Raw genomic sequence first — 26075 nt, 5'->3', positions numbered from 1 at the left:
TGACTTTACTTACTAAAAATTCATCTCGGATGAAGAACTTAGCCCTCGTCACCTTGGGATCCTCTCCTGCATCTGGTGTCGCTAGAAAACGAAATGTACAGCATGAGATAATAATGTTAGCAATAGAGAAATCTGTATGAAAGTCTTGTTACATTGCCTGCAAATGCTAACTCGGTATTTATATAGAAGCTGATGTTAGTGAAGGATTTAAAAAGTTACATTGTAATAATAAAAAAAAAACTTTTTACTTCCTCTACATTTGGCTGGAGCATTTACCAGCTTAGCATTAAAAGTGAACCTGTCATGAACACGAGGTTACATAAGTAAATACAGAATGAACACAGGTAATAAAGATGCATCAATTACATTTCCTTCTTTCCTGAGCTCTGAACCCAGACATAAGCAAATACATCATTCCCAATCCATGGCCCTTCTCCTACAACTGCATCCACAAGGTTTATTAACCCTCCCCCCCCCCAGCAGTAATCCCGATTTCAGGCATCCTGCAGTCCCGCAGCTCCTGGGGACAGGTCCTCCTTCTCCGATCTTCAGCCGCAAACTGCAGAGACGATTCTCCGGGGTTTCCCAATGATGTCGGTGCATGCGTCCGTGCAGGTGGGAGCATAAACAGGAAATTTAAATCATTTTGTATTAGATTTAATACAAAATAGCTGTATTGCGTCCAATACAAAGAAATCTTCATATAATATATATATATATATATATATATATATATATATATATATATATATATATATATATTTATTATACATATTATACATTATTACATATTTCTTAATAAATGTAATCAATTTTGGACATATTTCAGTGAGTTATAACTAAAAAAATTATAACCTACAATGTAAAATAAATTTCCATGCAAAAAAAGTAACACTTTTTGCATGAAAATACGGACAGAATTAGAACGCTAGAGGGGTTAAGACAAAGATTTGTTCAGGAGCACAAGAAGCTTACCGCAGCAACTAAATGGGGCATTGGTATTAGTATATACAGGAAAAGCAGGTTTAGGTTCTCCCAGGAGAAAGCAGGAATTATACAAGGCAGTTCCTGTTATATCCTATAAGGTTACCCTAAAAAGTTTATTTCATGACATATTGACTTTTAAAGCTCTCATCACAGGAGATGTGACAGAACAGAAACACAATTCCCACACAACCCTCAATAGCACACATTGACGGCTGTGTGGGAATTGTGTTTCTGTATACACAATCATTTCCCCATATTTCCCAATGTGTTTTTTTTCCATGTACACAACCTCTTTATCTTTGTGCTTACCATCATCAGGTACAGTGTAGCGAACATATTCTGGGAAGTAATCTTCTATTTTTGACTTTCCTGCCAAGACTTTTTCAGCCAACATGTCTTGTTTGTTCAAGAACAAAATTACAGATATAGTTCTTAACCACCTGGAAAAGACAAGACATAGATTATAGTTCTAATGAAGACAGTGCGGCTACATGGAATGCTCTTATCCAGTTTTCATATACTCCTAAAGAATTCATATTATGCAGGGTTCTCCCCAGGCCCTTTTAGCAGGGCACCCACCCGGCCGTTTTTGGGTTGTTACTAAAGAGTTTGGTCACAATACAGGGGCTGCCACCCGCCTACAATTTCTTCCCACCCCGCTTAAAAAAAATTCTGGGTTGAGTACTGTTATGTGTTTAGTGGCACACAGCTCTATACTGTTGTTAAGGATTTAGGGTAGAGGGGCTACCAAAATCTGAACCCAAAGTCACAACACAAAGTCCCTGGTGTCCTCGTTGCAGGAATTCAGAGCTACACTTTCAAATTACTTTTAAAGAATTATAAAAACTGTTTCTTCTGTAGTTTGCTCAAAAATACTCTTGTAACACATATTTATAAAGTGTTTTTTAATACAATCTTGTTTTTTCAGATTTTAGGTATTTAATTGACATGTTTTCAATATTTAAACAAAAAACTAGCATGTACTTAATGTTTCTGGAGCCCAGCTCATTAACAATTATATCAATTCTTGGTCAAACTAAAAAGACTCCAAAAAGCTACATCATGACCCAATGGGTTAGTAAGTATGCCTTTTTTTAAAATACAAAAGTATTATCGATGGAAGGGCCTGGTGCATATGTACCCCCCACTTCCCCTTGTTAAAACACCAACTAAATGTGTAAAAGAGTTCCGATACTCCCTTCTCCTCTGGGTTCCATCATTCTCCTGCTAACAAGATCTAGGGAAATGGTGAATACTCCAAGTTTGGTGGAAAGACACTGATATTAGCACTGGGAGCGTCTTTACAGTAAGGTTGGGCTATTCTACATTCCCCGATCTGGCAAAAGATTTCATACCTACCTAGGGCAGAACCTCGGAGAAAGAAGAGTATACTACAGATGTACAGAAAGATTTGAGAGATGCCACAGATGGGCTTTATGCTGGTGGGTAATGGAGTTCAGTCAATTAAAAACTGATGCTTGCAGATGATTAAATATAGCGAACCAGTACAATCTGTAGATATTCTACCTTAGAAACAGGGTCTACTCTGTGCAAAGCTAGTACACACACGATGTCAAAACCTAACATAAGATTTAAAAAAAAATCAAATGGAAAACAAACAACAGTTTCACCAGTAAATAGAAAATCATTTTGTGAATTATGTTTCCCCTTTAAAAAAATCTCCAGGATTTGCATTTCAGTTTTCCATTGCCATCTAGTGGCCAAAATACAAAATGCATTTTTTTTGGTTACATTTTATTTACTTGCAGAAAACTGTGATGTATTTTATACTCACATGTACAAAAATACACAAAATGCACTCAATTCCCATACCTCAATGTACACAGAAATCCTAACTACAGCTTCTAATATGACTGACTAGATAGAAGGTGTCACATAGTACAGCATGATCTAAATGTTAAGCAATGCAAGCAAGTTCAAAATATAACTCTAAGCACACTGACCCAGGTCTTAAGGGAAACAGACTGAGAATCAATTTTTCCTTGTCCTTGGGGAAGGGATTTCTAGTTTGCTTATAGATTTAGCAAATTCCCTCTTTATAAACAAATCACATTATCTTGTATTATAAAGCTTGGGCATTTTGTACAGTAATATATCATATGTAATATTGGGAATTAAAAAAAGGTTTGCTTTCTTTGCATCCCCCTTACCCCCTAAAAATCCATTTGTAAATATACAATTTTCCCTGTTTCCCCCTCCCTACCAAAAAAATTATTATGCAGTAAAAATTGGTCTTTATTGACATTGCTGTGCCTTTTGGAGGAGCAGGACATTTACACTATTACTGCTAAAGGGCAGTCAGAGGTGAGAATTTTTTTCTGTTTACAAAATGGATTTTCAAGCCGTCTGTGTTGGGAAGAGATTTTCAGGTTAACTGCTAAAAAAAAGGGTGCCTTCTGTTTATCATGGAAACTGCTGGCCAAAATCCACAGCTACATGAACTCTGAAAATTATCTGTATGTAGGACCCAGGAAAGTGCCCAGGATAACCTAGAACAGGGGTTCTCAACTATTTCACCCTTGAGGAACTTTTGAAATACCTTGTGAGCCTTAGGGAATCCCTGTAACAAGTGATAAATGTGATAAATCAGAGGTGAGTCAGAAGAATGACACTTGCATTGGTGGTCATTGAGTGGTGGTTCACAATACCACCTTTACAGGCAGAAAAAAATGAAAACAGGCATCAGGCCACTGACTTTGCCAAATGTTGTTGGACCCAAAACTAGGCAGACAGCATCAGATGGAAGGTCAATCAGCAACAGCTCTAAGAACCCCTAGAAACCTCTAAAGAAACCCTGTCTGAGAATAGCGGAGAGGGACTTTTGAGGAATACCTGTTGTTCCAGATACTTTTGAACAGGTCCAGTGCTTCTCGTAGTCTGTTTGTGTTATTGTCTTCCCGTATGACCATATTGTAACTGCTACTGGCAACTACAAAAATGATAGCTGTGACATCTGGAAGAGAGGGCAGAAAAGACAAGTTTTGAAATTTACAGGAATCACAATTTAAATAAGGAAAAACAAATATCTACACCTATCAAATAGCCCATGTTAGTCCTAAAGTCCTTGGAGCATCCAATATTGAAGTAAAAAGCATGCATGTTAATAATACTGGAGAACAACTCCCAGAACACAGAGAAAAGTGACAAACATCTGAAAGAAATCATCTTTTCTAGAACTGGCTCCACAGAGCTTTACATATATACAAAGAGCTGCAAAAAATAGTAGTGGCCCCATTCTGGATTTCTGTACAGATAGCATGTAAACTGTGATGTATAACTATAAATAAATCCTTACGATTTAACATAGACTCACACAAACACTTTACATGTTGTCATTAGATGTTATAGTAAATTCAGATTTGTGTGTTATCCCATGTGATTAAGGACCTTCTGTCCTACTGCTGTCTGTGGTGTGACCTGAAAAGCTCTGCTCATCATCAAGAGACCCCAATCCGTTCTGTACACTGGGAGAGGCAAAAATCCACCCTAAAAAGCAACATCAGGTAATACGGATGGAATAACTGTGTGTTTTAACTATTACACAGTGTATACACTGCAAGCCTATGTACAAATGTTAGAAAAACTTTGCTGGTAAAGTAGAGACTAAATGGGGGTGGATGGATGTTGAGGAAACCTTCGGCCACATATAGTTTGGGATGTAAAATAGTTCATTAAGTAAAAACAAGTGAAGTGATTATCCATGTACAGCTGCGACTCTGACTTTTATGGCTAAAACAAAGAAGAAGAATGGTTTTTATGTCTAAACAATCACAATCCGAAAGCCACAATTTTACCATTAAAACATTGGATCCACTTTCTTCTCTCATCTCGTTGTCCTCCTACATCAAACATACTGCAAAAAGGAAGAACATGGAACATTGTCAGAAGCAAATAAAACCGCCACTATTCAAGAATACATGTGTTGTGTTCAGAAAAATCTGTGCTGTACATAACAACCAATCAGAATAGAGCTACCATTTGGTAAGCGGAGATTAGGAGATAAAACAATACCTCACAAGGGTTGCTGTGGACATTACATCTTCTGCTATGCCTGTGATATCCTCTGCTCTCTCATCTCCCATGAAAACCTCTGTTACACATATTGCTAACAAAATTCCCTCAATAGCTCTTTTTTATTATAGGGACATTTATTTAATGTGCATTTACAGTAAAATGTCTGAAAATGGTTGCACAATGCCTGGAACTGTCGTAAGGATTGTGATGAGTTTATTGAGTTTCAGTAATTACTACAACACATACAGTCAATCTGAGTTGTTTCAATTGATTTTTTTTCTAGTTTTGGAAAAAGTAGCCAAACACTTTTAAGAAGTGTGTCAAAGCTGAGACCTAATCACACCTAACCTCACTTACTTCCTGTTGTGTCTGTGGCGCAGGAAGTGAGGGGACAAAGACAGCAATAAAAACTTGGTCAAAGAAGCTCCAGGCTAACAAGAACTAACTTTAAAGTTCCCCAATACAATATACAGAAATCTTACTGTGTGAATCAATGGCAAAAAGCTTACTTACTGGAAATTTACTTTGTCTACTTGAAATCGCGTTTCAAAAATCCCTGATGTCAAAACTCTGCATCTTAATAAGTCCTGTAAGTAAAAAAATGGTCAGACGAGCATGAGATATTACAGAATCATACAAAAATGAGTGTCTTGCCACTAAAACGCCCTCTCCATATTTTTGGGTTCCTCATTGGTCCAGGCCTTGGACGGGAATGAAGACAAAATATGGAGTGTGAGTAGTCAACATAGGCGGCAAAGAAACCTTAATGCTGGGATATAGGATATTTGTTTCTTATTTACCGTATTGTTAAGCAAGAACTGGAACGCATGACATTAACATACTGAAATTAATAAAAGGGCCCCTAAATTATTAAAGCCCTTATTGTGCAAGCCATCTTTTACTATCCAGTTTTTAAGGCCATGAAAAAATTGTTTTCTAATGCAAATATTTACAGATAAAGTGACTATGACCATTAAAGTACAGTGGAAGCTTACCTGATCTGTTGGTGTGTAATCGTTTTGTCTGACGTGCTCGATTCTATCTAGAAAGCTGAAAATAGAAGAAAAATCAGTCAGTATATAAATGGCATCATTATTTATAGCAAGCAATTTGTATAGTGTATCACTTAGTATAGGGCAGGGGTCTGCAACCTGCGGCTCTTCAGCCTCCTTGTTGTGGCTCCCTTCGGCTGCCGCGGGGAGATCTCTGATGGGGGATCCCCTTCCTCCCAAGACACTGCAGAGGAGGGGGATTCCCTATCCGGTGTTCTAATGAAAAAAATCTACCAGTGAAATAAATCTACCACGGGGCGTGTACAAATGGGTGTGTACAATGACATCCCCCTCCTTTGAACCCCAATTCCTCTGGAACAGGAAGGGGGTACAGGTGAACAAAATTAGAGGTGCAAGTGGGGGACACCTGTGGCTAACACCTCCTAAAAACTCCACCCATCAAAAAACCCCTACCCTGTTACACATTGTTGGAGGCTTCTAGCACCTAAACCCCAATTTATCTGGAAACTGGGGTACAGGTGAAAAAATTTTGAGGTGCAAGTACGGGACACCTGTGGCTAACACCTCCTAAAAATTCATAAAAACTCTGCCTATCAAAAAAATCTACCCTGTTACACATTGCTGGAAGCATCTAGCATCTGAACCCCAATTTCTCTGGAACGGGGGGGAGGCGGTACAGGTGACCAAAATAGAGGAGCAAGTGGGGGACACTTATGGCTAACACCACCTACAATTGAATCGCTAAGGCATCGTCAGAAAATAAAGAACTCTGCCCATCAAAATATTCTACCCTGTTACACATTGCTGGAAGCTTCTAGCACCTGAACCCCAATTACTCAAGATTGGGGGGTACAGGTGAACAAAATTAAAGCTGCAAATGAGGGACACCTGTGGCTAACACCCCTTAAAATTTCATCGCTAAGGCATCGTCAGAACATAAAGAACTCTAACATAACATAACAGACATAACAGGATGATACATTAGAAGCTGGAGGCTTCTAGGGGCATAGTTCAGTGTTTCATTTATTTCAAAGTAGGCCTACACATGCACACTTGTTGTAACAGGTAAAATTAAAAAAATATTAAAACTTTTAAAAGTTTATAAACTGTGTTATGTTTTGTGGCTCCAGACTATTTTTCTTTAGTGGAAGAGGAGGCAAAATGGCTCTTTTGATAGTAAAGGTTGCTGACCCCTGGTATAGGGGGTTTGAGGTTTATTTTTACTGCCATAGATAACCACTAGATGGCAGCAGATCATTTCTGTACCATTTGCAGCCAGCTTACCCTGCAGCATGACAAGGCTATACCTTCACCAGGCACCTATAAAGTAAGGCCAACTCTCAGAGAACCTATAAACCCCATGGGAAGACACTGTGCACAAGGCTAATTAACAATTGGGGAAACGATTATCTACACAAACATATCAGAACATACATTTCTCATTTAGATGACCAGAGGTGACGCTTTGTTAGTGTTGCCATCCTTGCTCAAGGTAAGCTCTTGAAATCTGCACTATGGCCTTGTTTTACTACGTGATAATAAAACATGGCAGGCTTTCAACCAGAGAAATATAGTGAATTATTAATGCACTTTGTTTTAAATCTCTTTATAGTCCCCTATCGCATGTTATGATTTATGACAAATTTGTGTTTGGAAACTTTGCTTGTTTATAGATCGTGAAAAGAAGCACAAGCATGGTGTAGCACCACAAAGCAGGAGATCACAACTATGCATAAAGTAAATATGTCTATATAAAAACAAACTACACAGAAAACAGAAAAGTGATAAGATTACAAATGTATGTAAAAAAAAACAAACAAATCTAGTCTTAATAGCAGCCTGCTCTGAGTTTTGCAAGCAATAGCTGGGTTTTTAGTTTGGCAGCTGAGGAACCACCAAATATTTGTACATCACAACCACAGGAATAAGGGGGGATCATTCAGAGAACTGAACAGAATGTAAACAAGCTGTATCTACAGCTAAGGGTTCTCAGATCTTCAGGTTATTTCATTCACAGGTCAAGGCAAGAAATATTCCAAATCTACCTGGTGACAAAATGCTACGCCTAAAAGATTTATGTGGGAAACTGTTAAATCTGGTTTGGATTCATACACATGTGTCACAGTATCTAAATATTGACACAAAAAAACCTTAAACAGTGGAATAGCAGCAACAGTGACATAACCGGAGGAAACGGAAACAATGAAGGGGGCTCATTAATTATATCAAGTCTGAGAACTGTCCGACTTCTCTGTAATTTACTGCCGTCTTCCTGGCCTCATGTCAGATATTGTAATACACACTGGTATGCACCTTACAAAAGGGATCTGGTCCATCAATCTGTATTTATAAAGAACCACCATCGGGCGATCACAGGGCACTTGCTCCTGTGTGCTGTACAGGTGTAACAGACAACAAAAACTAAAATATTTTCATGGAAGACATTCTTATTGGTCCATATTGTCTCCATAGTTTGGATGAAAGTGCCAGTGCCTGGCATCCATGTCCAATGTGTGCGTGTTAACAGAACTTTTTACTGAGGATTAGAATCACCTGGGTTTGTCACCACATATGGGAAGGAAAGAGAAAGTGAACTACCTTTTATATTTGTCTCCACTTCAAAAATATGAAAAGGCTATATTTCCACCACCCATGAAAAATGGATGGATCTGACATTAAAAGGGATATTCCACACTTATCCACTTGAGCTGAGTGGCATAAAAGGGCAGGGAACACCATCTCTACCATATCAATATAATGTCCCAAATTCCAGAGATTACACCAAAATAACAAGAGGAAAGATTTCATAACACAAACCTCCTCTAAATTCAGAGGGTAGGTCATGGGAGGACAATATGAATACTTTTTACATCTGTTTCATCACTATATTTCATCACTAATATTTGCCTATATTATATTGTGGTTTTTCCATGTGTCACACCTACAAATATAATCCTAATTGTCATTAATATCCCCCACACGTACAATTACTATAAGGTCATACAAGTCCCACTATAGGTGTCATCGAGGTTCTTACATCCACTTACTAAATATTAGCCAATACCATAAATGTCATTTAATTGACACTTATCCAACAGGCAGCCTTTCCCTGAATATATTATCAGCAAAAGGTTCATCACCTCTGGATCTGAGCATCTTGCAGTATTTTGGCTAGTCTGATCAATGAAAGCTTTGCTATCGTCACAAGAGTGTGCAGCTTAACTGTTTTTTATATTTATGGATATTGCTTCAGTTCAGAGCACCTATTTTCTCTATACAGATATGTGGATGACAGATGACAAAATGTGGATTGTAGTACATGTGCTTAACCTATGCTTTGCTAGAATGAACACAGAATTGTCCAGTTCTGAGCACTTTCAGGTTTAGAACTCTTGGTTTCCAGTCAGTGATGGCCAAGGCAGAAGCTGATAATACTTGTGGGAGGGGAGCTGCTTCTCCTTTGACTGTTCAGTCACAGGCTCGGAAAGGAAAGACCCGTCGGGTTCCCTATCAGGTCTACTGTCCAACCCGACAAGGCTGTGCTATGTGGCCAAGTTTTGTAAAGCTCAGAATTTGTTAGACAAATACAAAATCTGACAAACCAAACGGCTTCCTTACATGGGATTCATCCATCTATTTACCTGGACTTTACCTTTTTAAAACGACATGCTAAAAAAGTAGGTAATCATTTAAAGATAAAAATTTGCCAGTTTTCTGAACCACAGCCAATAGATAAATTACATGTTTGACGCAATGATAATTATAGTTTAGGAAGTTTCTCTACTAAGTGCGTTGCTGCTATAAAATATAACAAATCTGCAACTGTGCTGGGAAGCTCGTGGATTTACAGTGCCCGAGTCTCACCTAACTAAAGATCTTTGTAATCCACACAGCTGTTGAATGACTGTAAGAGTTTAACATTCCTACCCTGGTATAAAATTAGCAGCATGCAGTTTTCCAAGACAGGGATATCTTGATGACAGTTATAAAAAGCAGATTTAGTGCAGGGAGGCTGGAAATGATAAATGTATATATACATGCACAGACACAGACAAGAAGGCCAAGAGCGCTAAAAATAACATCAGCTGCATATCCTCCCAAAAAGTGCCCTGCATAAACATAGCTGTGCAAACTCATGTACCTGCACTACATCTCATCGCACTTGTATAAATAGGACCCTGTTACACTGTTACATTAAGCAGAGTGCTCAGAAGTCCTCTACCTATCACTACAGCCGTGTACATGTATGTATGTATATATATATATATATATATATATATATATATATATATATACACACACACACACATACACACATTCACACACACACACACATGTATACATACACACACACATCAGCCAAAACATTCGTAGCTGAAGGGGGTTAATATGTCAGGTCCAATCCCACAAAAACAACCTCTGTAGTAGCTCAAAGTGCTGAGAAGCATTTTGCTTGCCATGAGGGAAACACACAGTGCGATGCAGCTTGAGGATATATAGTAACAGAGCCGTGTGAGAGCTCATGCTGGCCCCTATCCAGTGCCAAATATACCTACAATGAGCATACAAGTGTCACAAATAGACCATGGAGTCATGGGGAGAGAAAGCAGCCTGGTCTGGTGAATTGGTTGTTTTAGATCACATGGGTGGTCGGGTGTTAACCTGGGGAAGAGTTGTTTTTATCTAGTATTTATATAGCACCAACATATTTACATAGCGCTTTACAAACTCCATAATAATGTCACTAGCTGAGGGCTCACAATCTAATGTCCCTACCATAGTCATGTGTCATTAATACAGTCTAAGGTCAATTTTGGGGGGCAGCTAAGTAACCTAACTGCATGTTTTTGGAATGTGAGAGGAAACCAGAGTACCCGGGGGTAACCTTTGCAAAACAATGAATGAATGAAGAAAAGCCAATGGATGCAGTGCCACTTAAAGGATCTGCTGCAAACTTGCAGCATGTCAGATGCTAAAGTACAACCATGGATCAGAGGATGGATCAGAGCTGTTTCAGAAGGCCAAAGAAGACATAAAATATTATGTAGGTGGCTTCAACGTTTTGTTGTATAGATTTTTTTTTTAAACACACATCTCCATGAGTGATATTCTATTGTCAGAATAGTCTTGTCACATCATATGCACATTATATGCACCTGTAGAAGATTGGGTGCACTAAGTTGGAAGGCAGGAGAGGTATTTATTTTGTTCTTTGTTCAGTTGCAAATGTTTGCAGGATTTTGGAAGTTTTATGGTAAAATCCACTTATCTTACTACTTCCTGTTTGCACAAATAGAACTACACATGCTCACCAATTAAAATTTACATGTATACTTACTTTCCTAAAAACAATATGTCAATCACATTCAGATGCCTATGTTTTATACATATACAGGCTTTCACACTAAACACACACCCTAAGGGCTATGCACCACTATTAGAAACATATACAGTTGTGTTCAGAAAAAGAGCAGGGTGTTTAAAAAAGTAAATAAACCATAAAATCCTTATATTAGATTTTATTTCCATACAAACATGTATATACCTATGAAGTTTTGTGGCAGCATAAAACATATAGTGAACATATGCAGATAATCCACTAGGGGGCAATAGGGAGTCAAAGATAACTGCAAGCAGGAAATAGGAACAAGCTGCTGTATAACCCAAAAGCAACACACATCAAATTGGAGGGAGAGATAGGGCGATACTTGTGTACAATCACATAAGATATTTCCATTTTACACTTTATCCACCACCATTTAGAAATAGTGTGCTAAAGTAGGTTTTACCAAAATACAAGGAGGTAAGATTACTCGAGTACAGAGAGGGCTACTTGCAACCATCATGAAGTATTAGGGGTTACATTTGTTAATGTATTATTTTCAAGCTATAAACCCTTTACTAAGGTACGGTATACGTATGTAAGATTTTGAATCATTCTCTGTATTTACAGAGTATTTTTATCTAATCATTTGCTCAAGAATTGTCACCCAAACTTAAAGGGGCAATACACAGATAATTGAGAGCGGGGTACAGCAACCTTTTCTATATTACGTGTCAATTTACAAGAAATAGACAACAGACATGCCACCCAACAGTCCTGTGCCATGCACCTTTATTCGTACGCTTTCAGACCTCAGATCACCTCCAATTTCTGCGCTTGCAGATACCAAATTCATGTACTTGTAGACCTCAGATCAGCCCAAATTGCAGAGCTAAGGTCATTCATAGATACATTGGAGAGAAAGTGATCTCCCTAGGACTGAACAAAAAAAAACTATCACATGTACGGAGTGGTGAGCTGCAATGAATGACATTTTGTACACCCACTTTAAATACTTTTTTTATACAAATCAATAATACACATATGTACCGAGTGTAACTCAAGCAAAAGTTAATATGAGGCCAGTAGAGGATCACAAGCATACTTGTAATACACTAAACCAGCACATTCCCAAAATTCCTTGATTTCCAGTCTGCTGGGATCACAATCTTGGATCCAGGTTAAAAGTCTAAATCCCTCATCCTGATGTACCTTCTAGTCTCTTTTAGACTTCCATATTTCTCTCACACATTCCATTTCTATTTCCAGCCCATTCTTTCTATCTTGTAGCAGCCTCCTTTTTGGAATCTTTTTCTGCAAATTTTTCTCTAATGAAGGAAGAAGGAAGTTAGGTGATGCCTACAGTCTCATACAGACAGCATGGAGCCCCTTGAGCCAGAAAGCAGTGGGGCCATTTTTCTGCTTGTACCTTTGGCGATTGAATAGACCTACCAAAAGCTGAGTTTTAGAAATCATCACATTTAAGAGTCTATTTTATATAGAGTGGGTTAGTGGTTAGAGCCACTGCCAGCTTTCTCTCCTGGAATTATTTGCCCGTAATGATCATTACCATTAGGACACCAATTATTGACCAACAAGTATTTTCTGTACTTGTACCAAATTTTCTCAACCTGATAAAAGAAAACCAATGCAGCTACCATATGGAAAATTTGCTGTGGGATACATGGCCTTCAGTGACATCCCTGAAGAGCTGACGATCAATATAAATTTGCTCTGCTTTAATATTTTACAAGGTAAATTTTAAATAAACCTGACCCAAGTTTAGATTCACTTGAGTTTGTTTTTCACTCAACCTGACTTGAGTTTAGTTTAAAGATTAAACATTTCATGTATATGTCCTCAGCTGTGTATTCAGTGGTTTTCAAGGTGTTCAGCTTTACCAGAGGCTGACAGATAAAAGTGAAATGCAGTGGTACCTTGATATAAGTCCACTTTGGAATAAGTCCAACTTGGTATAAGTCCTGTTTGGACAAGAAAAGTTTTGCTTGGTATACAACCTTTGTGCTAGAACTTGTATGGGTCAAAACGAGTCATAACACCGCGCGTTACCCTTATGTACCTCTCCCAAGACAAAGCCACGACTGCCCACGAGCGTCAGTACGCCAGTTGCTACCATTCAGTGAACAACCCGCGCTATAATTCTCTGTGAATTACTTACCATCTCCTCCCTTCTCAGCACCAAACCTAGTAGGCACTGGACTCTTACTCAGCAAGGTAAAGGGAGGTTAAATTTTCATTTATATCATCTAATTGCTTTTGTATTTATGTATTTTAGTATTAAGCAGTTTTTAAAATATTTTATACAGCCCCATCAATGTATAATATGCCAATAACAACAGGATTTTATTTTTCATGGGAATGGATTAATCATTTTCCTTTTATTTTTTATGGGAAAAATTTGTCCTGTTTGGTATAAGTCCAAGGATCTGGAACGGATTAGAGACTTATACCAAGGTACCACTGTACATGTAAAACACATAAGTACTTGTAGAAAACTCACACAACTTCTGCAGAGATTCCCCTTTTATAACCCCTCACAGCTGCTCATAACAATGTTGGCGAGACATAACATTCTTGTCTGCTAGGCCTGAGCTCTGAACAAGCAGGTAGAGCAAAATGCTGTACACTCCAAACTACTGACTATTACCACTAAAGGTTTCTCATTTTCTGGTTTGAACAATGCTGTGGTTTTAAGATAACGCAATCCTAGCACTGCATATTCTAGAATACAAGCTGCCAAATAAATAAAAAAGTATTACTTAAGATGATCGTAAAACTGATGACTTTTTAACTAACACATAGAGATTATGGCGTTTTTAAGCACAGTACAGAATGTATCATCACATTTGACCAACATCCTGGAAATTGTGTCCTTTTCAGAACTTCTGTGTATTGCAATCATAAACTGCACTGAGCCCTGATGCTGAAACTGTCTGCACAGACATATGGCAGGATCAAATCTGAATTCTGCAGTACACAGGATGGAAATTTCTACAGCAAGAATGTATAATCCTTTTTTTTTTTTTTTTTTTTTTTTTAATACTGCTTGTTCTTTGACTTTTCTGGTGTGTCCAGAGTTAGCCAGAGAACTAGCATTTTCATTAGGTCAGAAGAGGCAGCCTCCATGTTTCCCGTCAAATCTGCAATCTTAAATGTGCAAAATGAGGTCACAAATAAGCTTTTTTTCATTTATGCTGCTGTAGCCACAGTTTGACACCATTATAAATTAATTTAAATCAGAAATCTGCATGAAGCTAAGAGCTCAGAATTGACCTGTCCCTAGAACACAGCAGAAATATAGCTTAATACAGCCCGATTCATGTTGCAGGTAATATAACTCTGTAAAACAACTTTTTTTCATTGACTTTTTATCATCAGTGAACTGGCGCACTTTGGACTAATCTTTTCATTGGAAAAAATTGCCTAAAACACATAAAAAGTAAATGGAAAAAGAAGAAAATGAAAATGATGGTTTGTCTTGTTGGAGCCAGCTATTGTTCTCCCAGAGCCTTTAGAAATAAAATTAAACATCTGGTTGCTGTATACAGACTAGGCACAAACTCTAGATATCTTATACTAAACAAAAAAAAAAATGGGGTATGTAAAAGAAAAAAAAAAAGAAAAAGCCAAGAAGTTGACCATACTAACCAATCACATTCACTGGTTTTATTTTCCTGGAAAATTAAAAAGGAATTTTAACTGGTCACAATAAGCATTGCATTCGTTTTCCTTATTCACATTTGTTAAAATAAGCCCCTTTACCCCCGATAATAGTTTATAGAAATAATGATATATTATCAGCTGTGAGCATAGTCTCCTTCTGGTATAGCCTATGTACACGATTGCTAGCCAGCTATGCTAGTAGAAGTATTAAATAACTGTGTGTGATCACATGCAGCTTTTCTACCTACAGCTGTTTCCTTTCTTGCAATAATATGTTATGCAACTAGAGGGACCTTGAGTATCGATTTCCACTTTGAACGTCCTAGAACCACTAAAGTGCTTGGCTTTATATTTGTATTGTCTCTTGGTGACAATTTAAGGAGTTTTTTTTCCTTTGGAGTTTTCCCATTTTTTAAATGCACGTTAAGGATATCTGACATGAAGCATAACAAAAATAAGTTGTTCAACATAATCATAAAGACCAAGAGTAATATCAGCTCTCAGAAAATGTTATAAGCATGTATATTGTATATCTTGTCTGCAAGCAATTGAAGCTCTGCAATGCAATGTGCTATTCATTCTGAACAGCATCCTAACATAAGTTTCTATTAGCAGGCAATGCAATGAAAAGAAAAGGACAGATACAAGTTGTGGTGTATAAAACAATTTCAAAACGTGGTAGAGATAGGCTTTAAACAGGTCTTTGAGTTAGAGAAGGCTGAAAGATTATTTGTATTATTTGTATAAATTGTAAACACTGGGGTTGCTTTCCTACAGGAGTTTAAGCAAAGTGAATTATCGCTAGGTTTAGCATTTAGTGTAGTGATTGAGGTGACATTTTTTTCCTTTAGCTATCCAGTTGTACAACCCAAAATCATGTTTTTTTTTTTTAATCTGTTTCACATTTACCAAACTAAGTGATTTATCCCTTGCACATCATAATTTACTTTGCCACGTGAACAGACTAAAGTTCCTTTAGTTAATCAATTCTGCTTTTATGCAGCCATTACTACTCTTTTTATGTATGAAATTTAGCATATAGTATTCTACTCATAGTATTATACTTGTCTAAGTAAAATATCTTCCTGAAGATAAGTGTCAAAAGACCCTTGTATACACCCACAATAGAAACTACCTTTGGTGTGTAACAAAACGAAAAAAGAAAAGTGAATAATCTATGAAGTATCTTTACTGTGTTGTTGGACACGTACAAACATTGCTCTTTTACAAAGAGCAGGCCCTATCCAAATTCAGTAATTGAAGGAAGTACTTTGGAGATGTAAATGTATTAAACCTCATTACAGGGAAGTCTAGAGGTCACATCTAACACAAATTTCACATTGTCATGTCCTCATAATATGTACGTTTTCTATGCCAATGTTATCTTACGCTGTAAAACATCCAAAGTTCAGTCTTCTATTACATCTTTATTATATATAGTTTTATTTTATTAAGGTTTTTGAACCTGTATTTGGGAGTTATGGAGATTTGTCACCTTTATATCTGGAATTAACCAAATCTTTTGTCATTGTACAAAACGCCATGTTTGTATTATTAGCTTTTATAAGCAACAAAAACACAAAGCACAATGGTGCTTTTTTTTGGTAATATTGTCTACAAAAGGTAATATTCTAGGACATCTAATAAACACTAAGGGACAAAAATAAAATAGTGTTTCAGTAGAAAAAAACTAAACGTTTATTATTGGTCTAGTTTACAATACTAAAATGATGGTTTTGGTGCAAAGCATTTCAAAGTTATCCACTAGTACCAAAAATATTAAAATCCCCCCCACCCCCCCTTCAAAAAGTAAAAATATCAGAAAAATTATTAAATAAAAAATAAAGCCTAGTATGAGCAAATAAGCATGTGGGTTGGTAGCGTTTACTGCTTAGAAAATGAGAAGGAAGTGACAAGTTCTCTCATGTAGATTTAAGTTACTTGTTGAGACTTAACATACTGTATCTCCTAAGTGTTGCCATAGACTTGAATGTGAAGCCCTTACTAAAAGCCTGCTAAACAATTCTTTTAAAATTCTGGAATGGTTTGTGAGAAAGGCTTCTTATACCCCTCTAGTTCCTGGGCAAGACAATTACAATGCTAGAATACCAGCCCACCTGTAGCCACTAAAGATTGAAATTGGTAACCACACAGCAAGTTGCAATTTGACTGTCTGTCTGAACAAGGGCCCTTACTTAAAAAAAAAAAAAAAATATTTCTTCTGGTTTAAGTGCAACACCCTTTTTGTTTTTTGCAGCAGCGACCCTTTGGGAGCGCAGAGCATCCTAGGATACCTACGTCATGCATCCTGGGAGGCTCCTGGCTGCTCCTTCTGCGCATACCATCTCAGGAGAAAAAAAATGCCGATCTTACGCATGCGCAGTGAGATCAGCACTTTTTCCTCCATCCATGTCACCCAATCTAACGGAGTTAGAGATCTGGTTTCATGTGAAGAACAACGCGGAAGAAGAAAGAAGAAGATGGCGGCTTTAATTGGCTTCACTGTGTTTCACTTTAATTGGCTGTACATTGTGGCATCTTACATTGTGCATGCATGCGTGTGCGTGTCGACAGGGGCCACATTTTAGGCCCTCTATCATTTTCAGGCTGAACAATAATGATTTAATGTGTTGTGAACATGATAGGCCACCACATTTGAGCTGCACACCAATTTATTATAAAAAAAAGGGATCACACAAAGTGATTGTTCCTAAACTTCAATTTCTCACTAATTCGGCTGTACAACCGAGGATGATTTAAGCCAATTCGCTGGCTGTGATTTGTGGAGTGCAGATTTATTTGTGTGGATTTACAAAGCTGATTTTGGGGCCGCTCTTCAGGCACTTATGGCTCTTTTTCTGTTACTGACCTTTTGTTTACTGCATATTGCTGGGATACTCACTTTTGATTCAGTCTGACACACGTGACCCACAGCCAGTTTCTGCTCTGCAGTGCTGCTAAAAATAGCTGCCGTTTGCCTTGGCTCCACATCCAGTTTAGAGAGGCTTAGCACAGAAAAAAGGCCGCACCGAGTGGGGGAGCGACAAAGGGCCGTCTGCAGCCAGCAATGACAACCTGAACATCTGACTAATTTCACTTTACCTGCAGTTGTGACATGTTTACCTTTTAACCAATTCATTCCCACATGACGATTAGCATATTTCTATTTCCTTCCTACCTATAAATTGTATGGATGTCTTACAATTTATTTGTTATTGTTTTTTCATTACATTGGTTAGTAGGAAGTGACAATTAAGGTGACACAGAATAAAGGTAGCATTTATTCATGTGTTGGTTTGTCTGTTGTAAATGTAAGGTTTTATTTAGTAAGGCAAAGAACAATGTACAAGGAAAAATCTGAATGAGTCTGTTTTGTGATGCCTAGTTGATTTCTAAACTAATAAAATTGAGTATTTCAACAGCCAACCATTTTTTTGGTTCAATGATATGTGATCAATGATATTTGTAAATAATAATTGAAAGAGTTGTGTGTACAAAAGATTTATCAAATCTGATCAATGTTCCAATCACCTTAAAAAAGAAAAACAATTGCAAGGGCAAAATTTCATACAGGTATGTGATTTGTTTGGAGTCTTCCAAATAATTACTGATTGGAAAAATCAGTCCTGAATTAGATTCTGCTGTATGAAAGTCTGAATGCAAAACCATTGGGATAACAGGTGCTAGAAATTTTTACTTTAAAGATAAATAGGTCAGGATGAGAAATATAACTTACTTTAATGTACCTTTCCACCACCCCCCATAATAGTATATCTCTATGACATGATGATATATATAACAATGTCTAATTCAGGGGACCTCAAGTACAGCCCTAACATCAGAAAAGTGGTGCACATAAAGTTCAGTATATGTAATGATATAGAATATGGTCAGATAATAACAGTATGCAAGGTAAGATTTTTACTGCAGGCGCGTTACAGATGTGGTTGAAAACTGGGGATATGCCGTAGTTGTAAAGGTGTTTGGTGTAACTTTTAAAGGCAGGTCTGGTTTCTGGAACAAACTAGTGAAAGCGTGACCTAACGTGACCATTTCAGTCTGGGAAAGTTAAGACAAGTGTAAACAGTGACACTAGTGCCTGCTCTCCAATTTTAGATACACACACACCTCAGCAAACTTTCACACACACAGTTTAAAATAAACTGATATACTAAACAAATACTACAATGTTTGAAAACCGAACTTAAAAAATAGATACACAGATATGTGGTTATAATGAGAACCATGACAAATACCTCCACCCATTCTTCTGTAGTAATCTACATGTTGGAGCTTACACAGGATTCATTTATTCCTCTTCCTCATCAAGTCTGATCCATGCGTTCTAGGATGGTATGTTTTCTATATATCCTCCAGGACCAGGTATATGCAGATGGGCTCTGACAGCAGCAGGAGAGCAAGGGAAAGGTATGAGTAGGTGTGGGTTTTTTTCTGACAAGAGAACCTGTCATTTTCCTCTGATGGCTCTTTTAAGTGGTTAAGAATGCTGCTCAACTATTTGCATAAACTTGAGATGTCAAATGTTTACTAGCTGAAATCAGAAAATACTTCTATTACGTCTTCTTTTACAAGCACTCTGGAAAAAATCTGAGTTACAATAAGCTGAACAGCCTGCATCCCAATAGACTAGGTACAGCCTTAGCAAGTATCTAACCCAGTGTTTCTTAACCAGGGTTCCTCTAGAGGTCGCAAGGGGTTCCTTGAGCAGTTTTTGCCTACGGCTGAAAATTTATGCAAATATACTTGTAGCTATGTGTAAATGAATAAGAAAAGCACATTGACAAATAGTAAGCCCACTCCAATACCACAAGACCACAAAAAAGCCGCAATCCCACTTAATATTGTCTGTTTGTGTTAGCAAGATGGAGCAGACACTCAAACTGACCAGCATGGGCACCTCTGCAGCAGTGAATCAGTAGTCCCCCCAACACAGCAGCGGTATTGTCATGGGACTTGGACATCCGGTAGCCAGTGAAAAACCTAGCACTTAATAACATGCCTCCTAAACTAAACCCCATTAGCACAAACGTTTAAGGTGGAGGTCTCCCTGCCTTACAATTGTGGAAGTAATTTTTACACTGAATAAAACATTGCTGAAAGCAGACATGTCCAACCCAAAATACTGTGGTCATAATCAATGATAATTAAACCATCTATAACACAGTATTTCTACTAATTAGCGATACCACAAAGCTGAGCAAATCATTTCAGGACACCTTCACATATTCCAATGGATTGCTGACAGTGTAAGTATGCAGCAAGGGCTACTAGCACAAATCTAACCAAAGCACCATCTAATTTGGGTTTGTGGTGGCTGGGGAAATCACACTAAAGAATAAACATAGGATACACAGAGACAGTGGTGAATATCGCACTACATTGTTATTACAGAAGACACTACGTAGCCACTTTTTCTTCCAGCTTTGAATAGAAAAGCCTTGGTATTAAATACAGTTTAAAAGTTTTTTACAATAATTTTTCTTGATTGATGAGGGGGTAGAACCCCTGTATGTACCCCATGTACCTGCACAACAAAGACACAAAAACAAAAGAGCCAAAGTTTGCAATTGTTTTGTCTGCCAGTGCAAGCGGATTTATAATGGATAACAAGTGTTAGTAAATAAACTAGGAAGCTATGGAAAAAGTTTTAGGTTTGCTCAGAGTTCAGTCTTAACACAATAGAGCAGGTTGTTCCAAGTCTCAGAGTTCTCATCTCAGCCACAACTGATAGCTGTAGGTGGCTGAGCTGTGAAGGCCATAGAAAGATCAGTGCCTTTAGTCCCTGCATTGACATGCCCCTGCATCTGATTAGCCGCTGCTTACAAAGACTGGCAGATGTTTTGGACTACTCATTATGCAGTCCCTGTATTTTTATCACAGGTGGTAAGAAGAGGACTTGCAAAGGATAGGGTAAGGTAATTGGCAAGTTACCAAGGGACACTACACAGGTGGAGGAGAGGGAGATTGGAGGGTACTTTAAGGTGCTGAGTAGAGCTCAGATTCAACTATTACCGTGAAAGTAAAGAACTGAAATACTTTCAAAAAGTACATTTTGGTTAGAATGTAAGGATTAAACATGTTTTACAAATGTGTCAGGATTTTATTATAATATTACATTAGGACCCATTTTATCATATTACATGGACTCTTAAAACCACGTGGCTAGTGCATTAATTCTATGTGCCCAGGCACAACAAAACCACACCGCAGGTCAACACATTTGCATGCATTACACTTGCTTTTTGGTGTTCTTCCTTAAGATAAAAAAGCAGCTGTGCAGCCAGAAGCTATAGGTTGCTTCTAGGAATCATGCCACAAGCCCACCAAAACTGCAGCACAAAACATGTACAAAATGGTTCCCAGCCACACCCATTAGGTTGAATAGGAGTGATTAAAAGTGCGGTAAACTAATGCAGTTTACTGCAAGTCTGAAAGAGGCCTTGGTTTTCCAATTTAATTTCAGGGGCAATAGAAATGTGCAGTAAAGACACCATTCTGTAGACCCTATTCACTACAGGAATGATATTGTTGCAGCAAGCAAAACCTACGGCTTCCTGTTATAAGATTGAGTTTCTTTTAAAATTCTGCTTTCTTTTCCAAAATAGGTGTAAAAAGTAGACTTGGTCCTTGTGCAATGAGAAAAGAGGTAAATATCCAAGTTTACTATATGACAAACCTGTGACAATCCTTTCCCCTTTGCTTCCCTTATATTCATGTCCAGGTATAGTCATCCTTCACAAGTCATATGCATAAGAACATGAGTCTGCAATAGTAAGCAAGCCAAGCTGCGATATCCAACAGTCCTGTTTTGTCATGTACTTCCTAACCAGATCCAGCTCTGCAGAGCAGAAGGAAGCCTGCTTGCTGAGAACACAGTCATTTCTTTCATCCGCTGTATTCTCAAGGAGATCCGGTGGAATGAATGATTAGCTGCTCGGCACAGAAAAGGTTAACCTAGTTTCCTTGTATTCAACCCTGTGTTTGTGTGGATCTTCATCTGAAACAGTGCTTTCTCTGTTAGTTATATAGAGCTATATTTAGTGCTAATCACTCATCATAGCTACATGACATCCCTTTCCTTTACCAGAGTGTATCAACAGAAACCCACACTGCTCTGATAAAAAGGTATGAGCTCTACTAGATTAGTTACTCAGTTCTCCCTTTTATCTTAAACTCTTTACAGACCAAAGTGACAACTAGTGCTATAGATTCTATCCCACCTCATGTGAGACAGTAATATCAACATGCAGCGGAATGGGCCATTATGTCAGAATGGTGCAACAAGTCTTTTGTCACGGCGGATGCCGCAGAACAAGAATCTGGGGAACATACATGACATTCAAGGTTGTAATAAACCGTTTTTTAATTAGGCTAATTTCTGTGAAGCTGCCCACAGGTACCATATCATCCTCTACCATGGATAGGATAGGATGGGGTTCCTGGCAAAAAAGTCCAGATATATAAAAAAGCAGTATGAGCCCCACACAATGGGGGATAACAACACCAGTAGGTTGCACAGTGTGGAAGCTGCATGCTCTACAACCTGGTGTGGTGTTATGCAATTTTATTAAAATCCTGCTCAGTTAATTTTAGAAGTTAGATAACATGTAAAGCCTTTAGGAGGTGGTAGTATTCAAACCCCCAAAATATTTTGGATATCTTCTAATAATTTGTTTTTCAAAATCATTTTGAACACTACTTTTGTTTTTACATATTTGAGTTTATAGAACAAGAGGGTTTGCAAAACTTTAAAACAAATAAATGTTTGTTAAAAAAAATATTTTGCTTTGAAGAGAATAGGGAAGCTTTAGATCATAAAGTCAGGTTGTCGATTTTTGTCTGTTTCTACCTTGAGGTGCTTTCCTCTCACTTACTGACCTAGAGAGAAACATTCATTCCCTCACTACCTTTTTTGCGGTGACAAAATTTTAATCTTTTTGACAAGGGGCAGTGAATGAATCGCAATAGGGGGACAGAAAGCAAATGAATAAAGATGAATACATCCCTGATAGAGATTGTTTGCTGTGGATCCAACGGTACAACTATTATTTCAGATGGTATAACCACCACTTTACAAGCTCTGTAGCTAAATGATGGAAAGCACAGTTCTTGAAGGTGAGGGTTTTGAATAGCATTATATAGAAGCAACCTGTATGTAGGCCTTCTATAGTATTTCTGTTTGTGTTCCTTTTAGAAAATTTAATACAAGAAGCCCAAGTTACTAAATAAAGACTTAGGTTTGTAAACTCTCACAATGTTGCTAAAATACATGTTTTGGTCATTTTATGAGCTAGTGTTACAGATACATTCAAGATATTGTCTAGTTAAACAAATGCTGCCTTCAAACCACGTGAGGTCAGCCAACGGTGAATGCTGTTTTGCAATTTATCCAATACACAGGGTGCCTTGTCTTTGAGTCACCTCATGCAAAGACTTTGTTTTGTACTGTAAGTTTCAATGTTCTGTTAGCTTCTATGAGTGTTACATGGCCAGAACATGAAAAAGAAAAAAGACTGTTACCCATCGGTGTGCATTATGTCTGACAGTTCTTCCTTAAAGATTAAAAGGCAATACATATTCTTAAAAGAAACCTATCTATATTGAATGAAATGTGGGGTTACTTATGTCAACCTCTGGTAGAAATCTAGTATTTTTGGAAACAGTTATGCGGGGGCAGCCTCTATACCTCTCTCATGGCAGAGTTACTTGAAGAAACATGGTCAATTCTAGAACAGAAAATTGTTGCAGAAGTTTGTGAAATAGCAACAAAGTATAAATTGTCTTACAGGCATCAAGCCTAAAATTAATAAAGCTGGACACAATCATTACTGTTAAAAGCTTCTTCTGTGACAATCTCTGATTTAGTTTTACTTGCCAGACTTTTTCTGGATATACTGCATCAATGTGGCCACTAAAGGCCAAATACTGGACAGTGAGATGGTAATAAAAAAACAAAAAACAAAGTGTAACAAAGTGAAATTAAAACAGAGGGATAAAAACGTTTCTTTTTTTCTAACAGATAAGCAACCATCTACTAGTGAACAATGAGTAAAGCTCTCTTAGAATGTAAGTTCTTCTGGGCAGGATCCTCTCCTCCTCACTGTATCTGTCATTTGCAACCCCTTTTTAATGTACAGCGCTGCTTAATATGTTGGTGCTATATACAGTTTATTAATAATTAATACCAAAAACAACAACTCCAAACAGATATGGAAGATGACAGTATAATTAAATTCAGTTAGTTTGGGATTCCTTAAAAAAAAAGTCTAACACTGGGAGTTCTTTGTTTAGAAAGAGAAACAGAGAGAGCAAAATAATCAACTTTTTCAACATAGTGATGCTCCTTCATTATTGAATCGGGAAGGGGGTGTGTAAATGACTCTTTTACGGTCTTGTCATACGCTGGTGTATGTATTAGACCAGTCTATATTTTTCATCTGTAGTTTGAAGGGTGTACAGAACCCGGTCTGATGACAGAAGGAGGGAACAGAGTGATGATCTTATCAACATGCTGCTTGTCCTTCATTGGGCCTGATTTACAAAAGCTCTCCAAGGCTGGTGAGGATACACATTCATCAGTGAAGCTGGGTTATCCAGCAAACCTGGAATGGACTTCCTCAGAGACATTTGCCATTTGCTAGCAAATGTTTTGAATCGTGGACCAGATATATTCCAGGTTTGCTGGATCGCCCAGCTTCACTGATGAAAGTGTATCCTCTCCAGCCTTGGAGAGCTTTAATAAATCAGGCCCATTGTCTAGCCATAGTGCTAGTGTGGGTCTTAGACCTGGGAGCCAAGTTTTCTGTCAGGGAGAGCTGCCTGGATCACAACGATGGTCATAAAAACAAAACATGGCCTATTGAAGCTGACAAACTGATGTCATAGCCACAATTGTAATCCCAAAGTAAAGCGCAGCCTTTTTATAAACAGAAGGAATAGAAATGCCTCACTTCCAATACAGTCCAATAAACAATGTTAATAACTCATTTTAATAATGTTTTTTTGAACTTTGAATTGCACTGATTAACAAGTTGTATATGTGCTATAAATTGTAAAAAGTATATTAAATTACTAAAGCACAGTGATGAGAAAATGAGGTTCAGGAAGTTCACAATTTTTATTATATCCCCAGCAAAGGGGAGAAAGGTGTCTTACAATAGTGAAAGCTATTTTGGTGACTTTTAGATTGTAAGCTCTTCTGGGCAAGGTCCTCTCCTCCTGTGTCACTGTCTGTCATTTGAAACCCCTATTTAATGTACAGGGCTGCGTAATATGTTGGCGGTATATAAAGACTGTTTATTATTAATAATAATAATAAAAATAAAAATTATAATATTAACAACAACTGTTGAATATACATTTTCTAGGCTATGTTTCCTCTACAAGTAGTACTAGTACAAGTGTCCACAATGGGGGCACAGACAACAATTAAATCTTAAAAATCCTAATCCTTCCCTAACTCTATCCAAACCAATTTATTTAACTTTGTGTACAGCGCTACCATAGTTCAACGAATTAGCTTTAAATGCCCATGACTGTGGCACCTCCTAAATGATGCACCAAGTCCAAGCATCAGCTTTTAATGGCAGTGGTTTTGGAGCATTTTTGAAAACACTGGCAATGGAAAGGGTTGCTATTATTATTAATATTACTACATAGTATTTATATAGCGCCATCATATTACACAGTATTTATATAGCGCCATCATATTACGCAGCACTGTACATAGTCCATAGTCGTGTCACTAACTGTCCCTCAAAGGAGCTCACAATCTATTGTCCCTATCATAGGGCATTAAGTCTAAGGGAGTTAGTCAATTGTTAGGGAGAAGCCAATTAACCGCACTGCATGTTTTTGGGATGTGGGAGGAAACCGGAGTACCCGGAGGAAACCCACGCAGACATGGGGAGAACCTGCAAACTCCATGCAGATAATGTCCTGGCTGGGGATTGAACCTGGGACCTAGCGCTGCAAAGGCCGGAGTGCTAACCCCTGAGCCACCGTGCTGCCCC

The 26075-nt window shown here is 37.8% G+C and overlaps 1 protein-coding gene across 2 annotated transcripts in view; it reads right to left on the bottom strand.

Moving 5' to 3' along the window:
* Positions 1 to 26075, bottom strand: part of GNAL (G protein subunit alpha L) — a 135072-nt gene that overhangs the window by 3177 nt on the left and 105820 nt on the right. For both annotated transcript variants that reach the window (XM_072411456.1, XM_072411457.1), the window contains exons 6-11: positions 6018 to 6072; positions 5536 to 5609; positions 4803 to 4861; positions 3841 to 3961; positions 1297 to 1427; positions 14 to 81 (exon numbers count right to left, since the gene is read on the bottom strand). In XM_072411456.1, the coding sequence (XP_072267557.1) occupies positions 14 to 81; positions 1297 to 1427; positions 3841 to 3961; positions 4803 to 4861; positions 5536 to 5609; positions 6018 to 6072 (508 nt within the window). The remainder of the gene's footprint in view (positions 1 to 13; positions 82 to 1296; positions 1428 to 3840; positions 3962 to 4802; positions 4862 to 5535; positions 5610 to 6017; positions 6073 to 26075) is intronic.

Source organism: Pyxicephalus adspersus, chromosome 5, assembly GCF_032062135.1.
Source record: "Pyxicephalus adspersus chromosome 5, UCB_Pads_2.0, whole genome shotgun sequence".
Lineage (NCBI taxonomy): Eukaryota > Metazoa > Chordata > Amphibia > Anura > Pyxicephalidae > Pyxicephalus > Pyxicephalus adspersus.
Note: the sequence above shows the minus strand (reverse complement) of the source record. Positions and strands in the feature narration are given on the sequence as shown.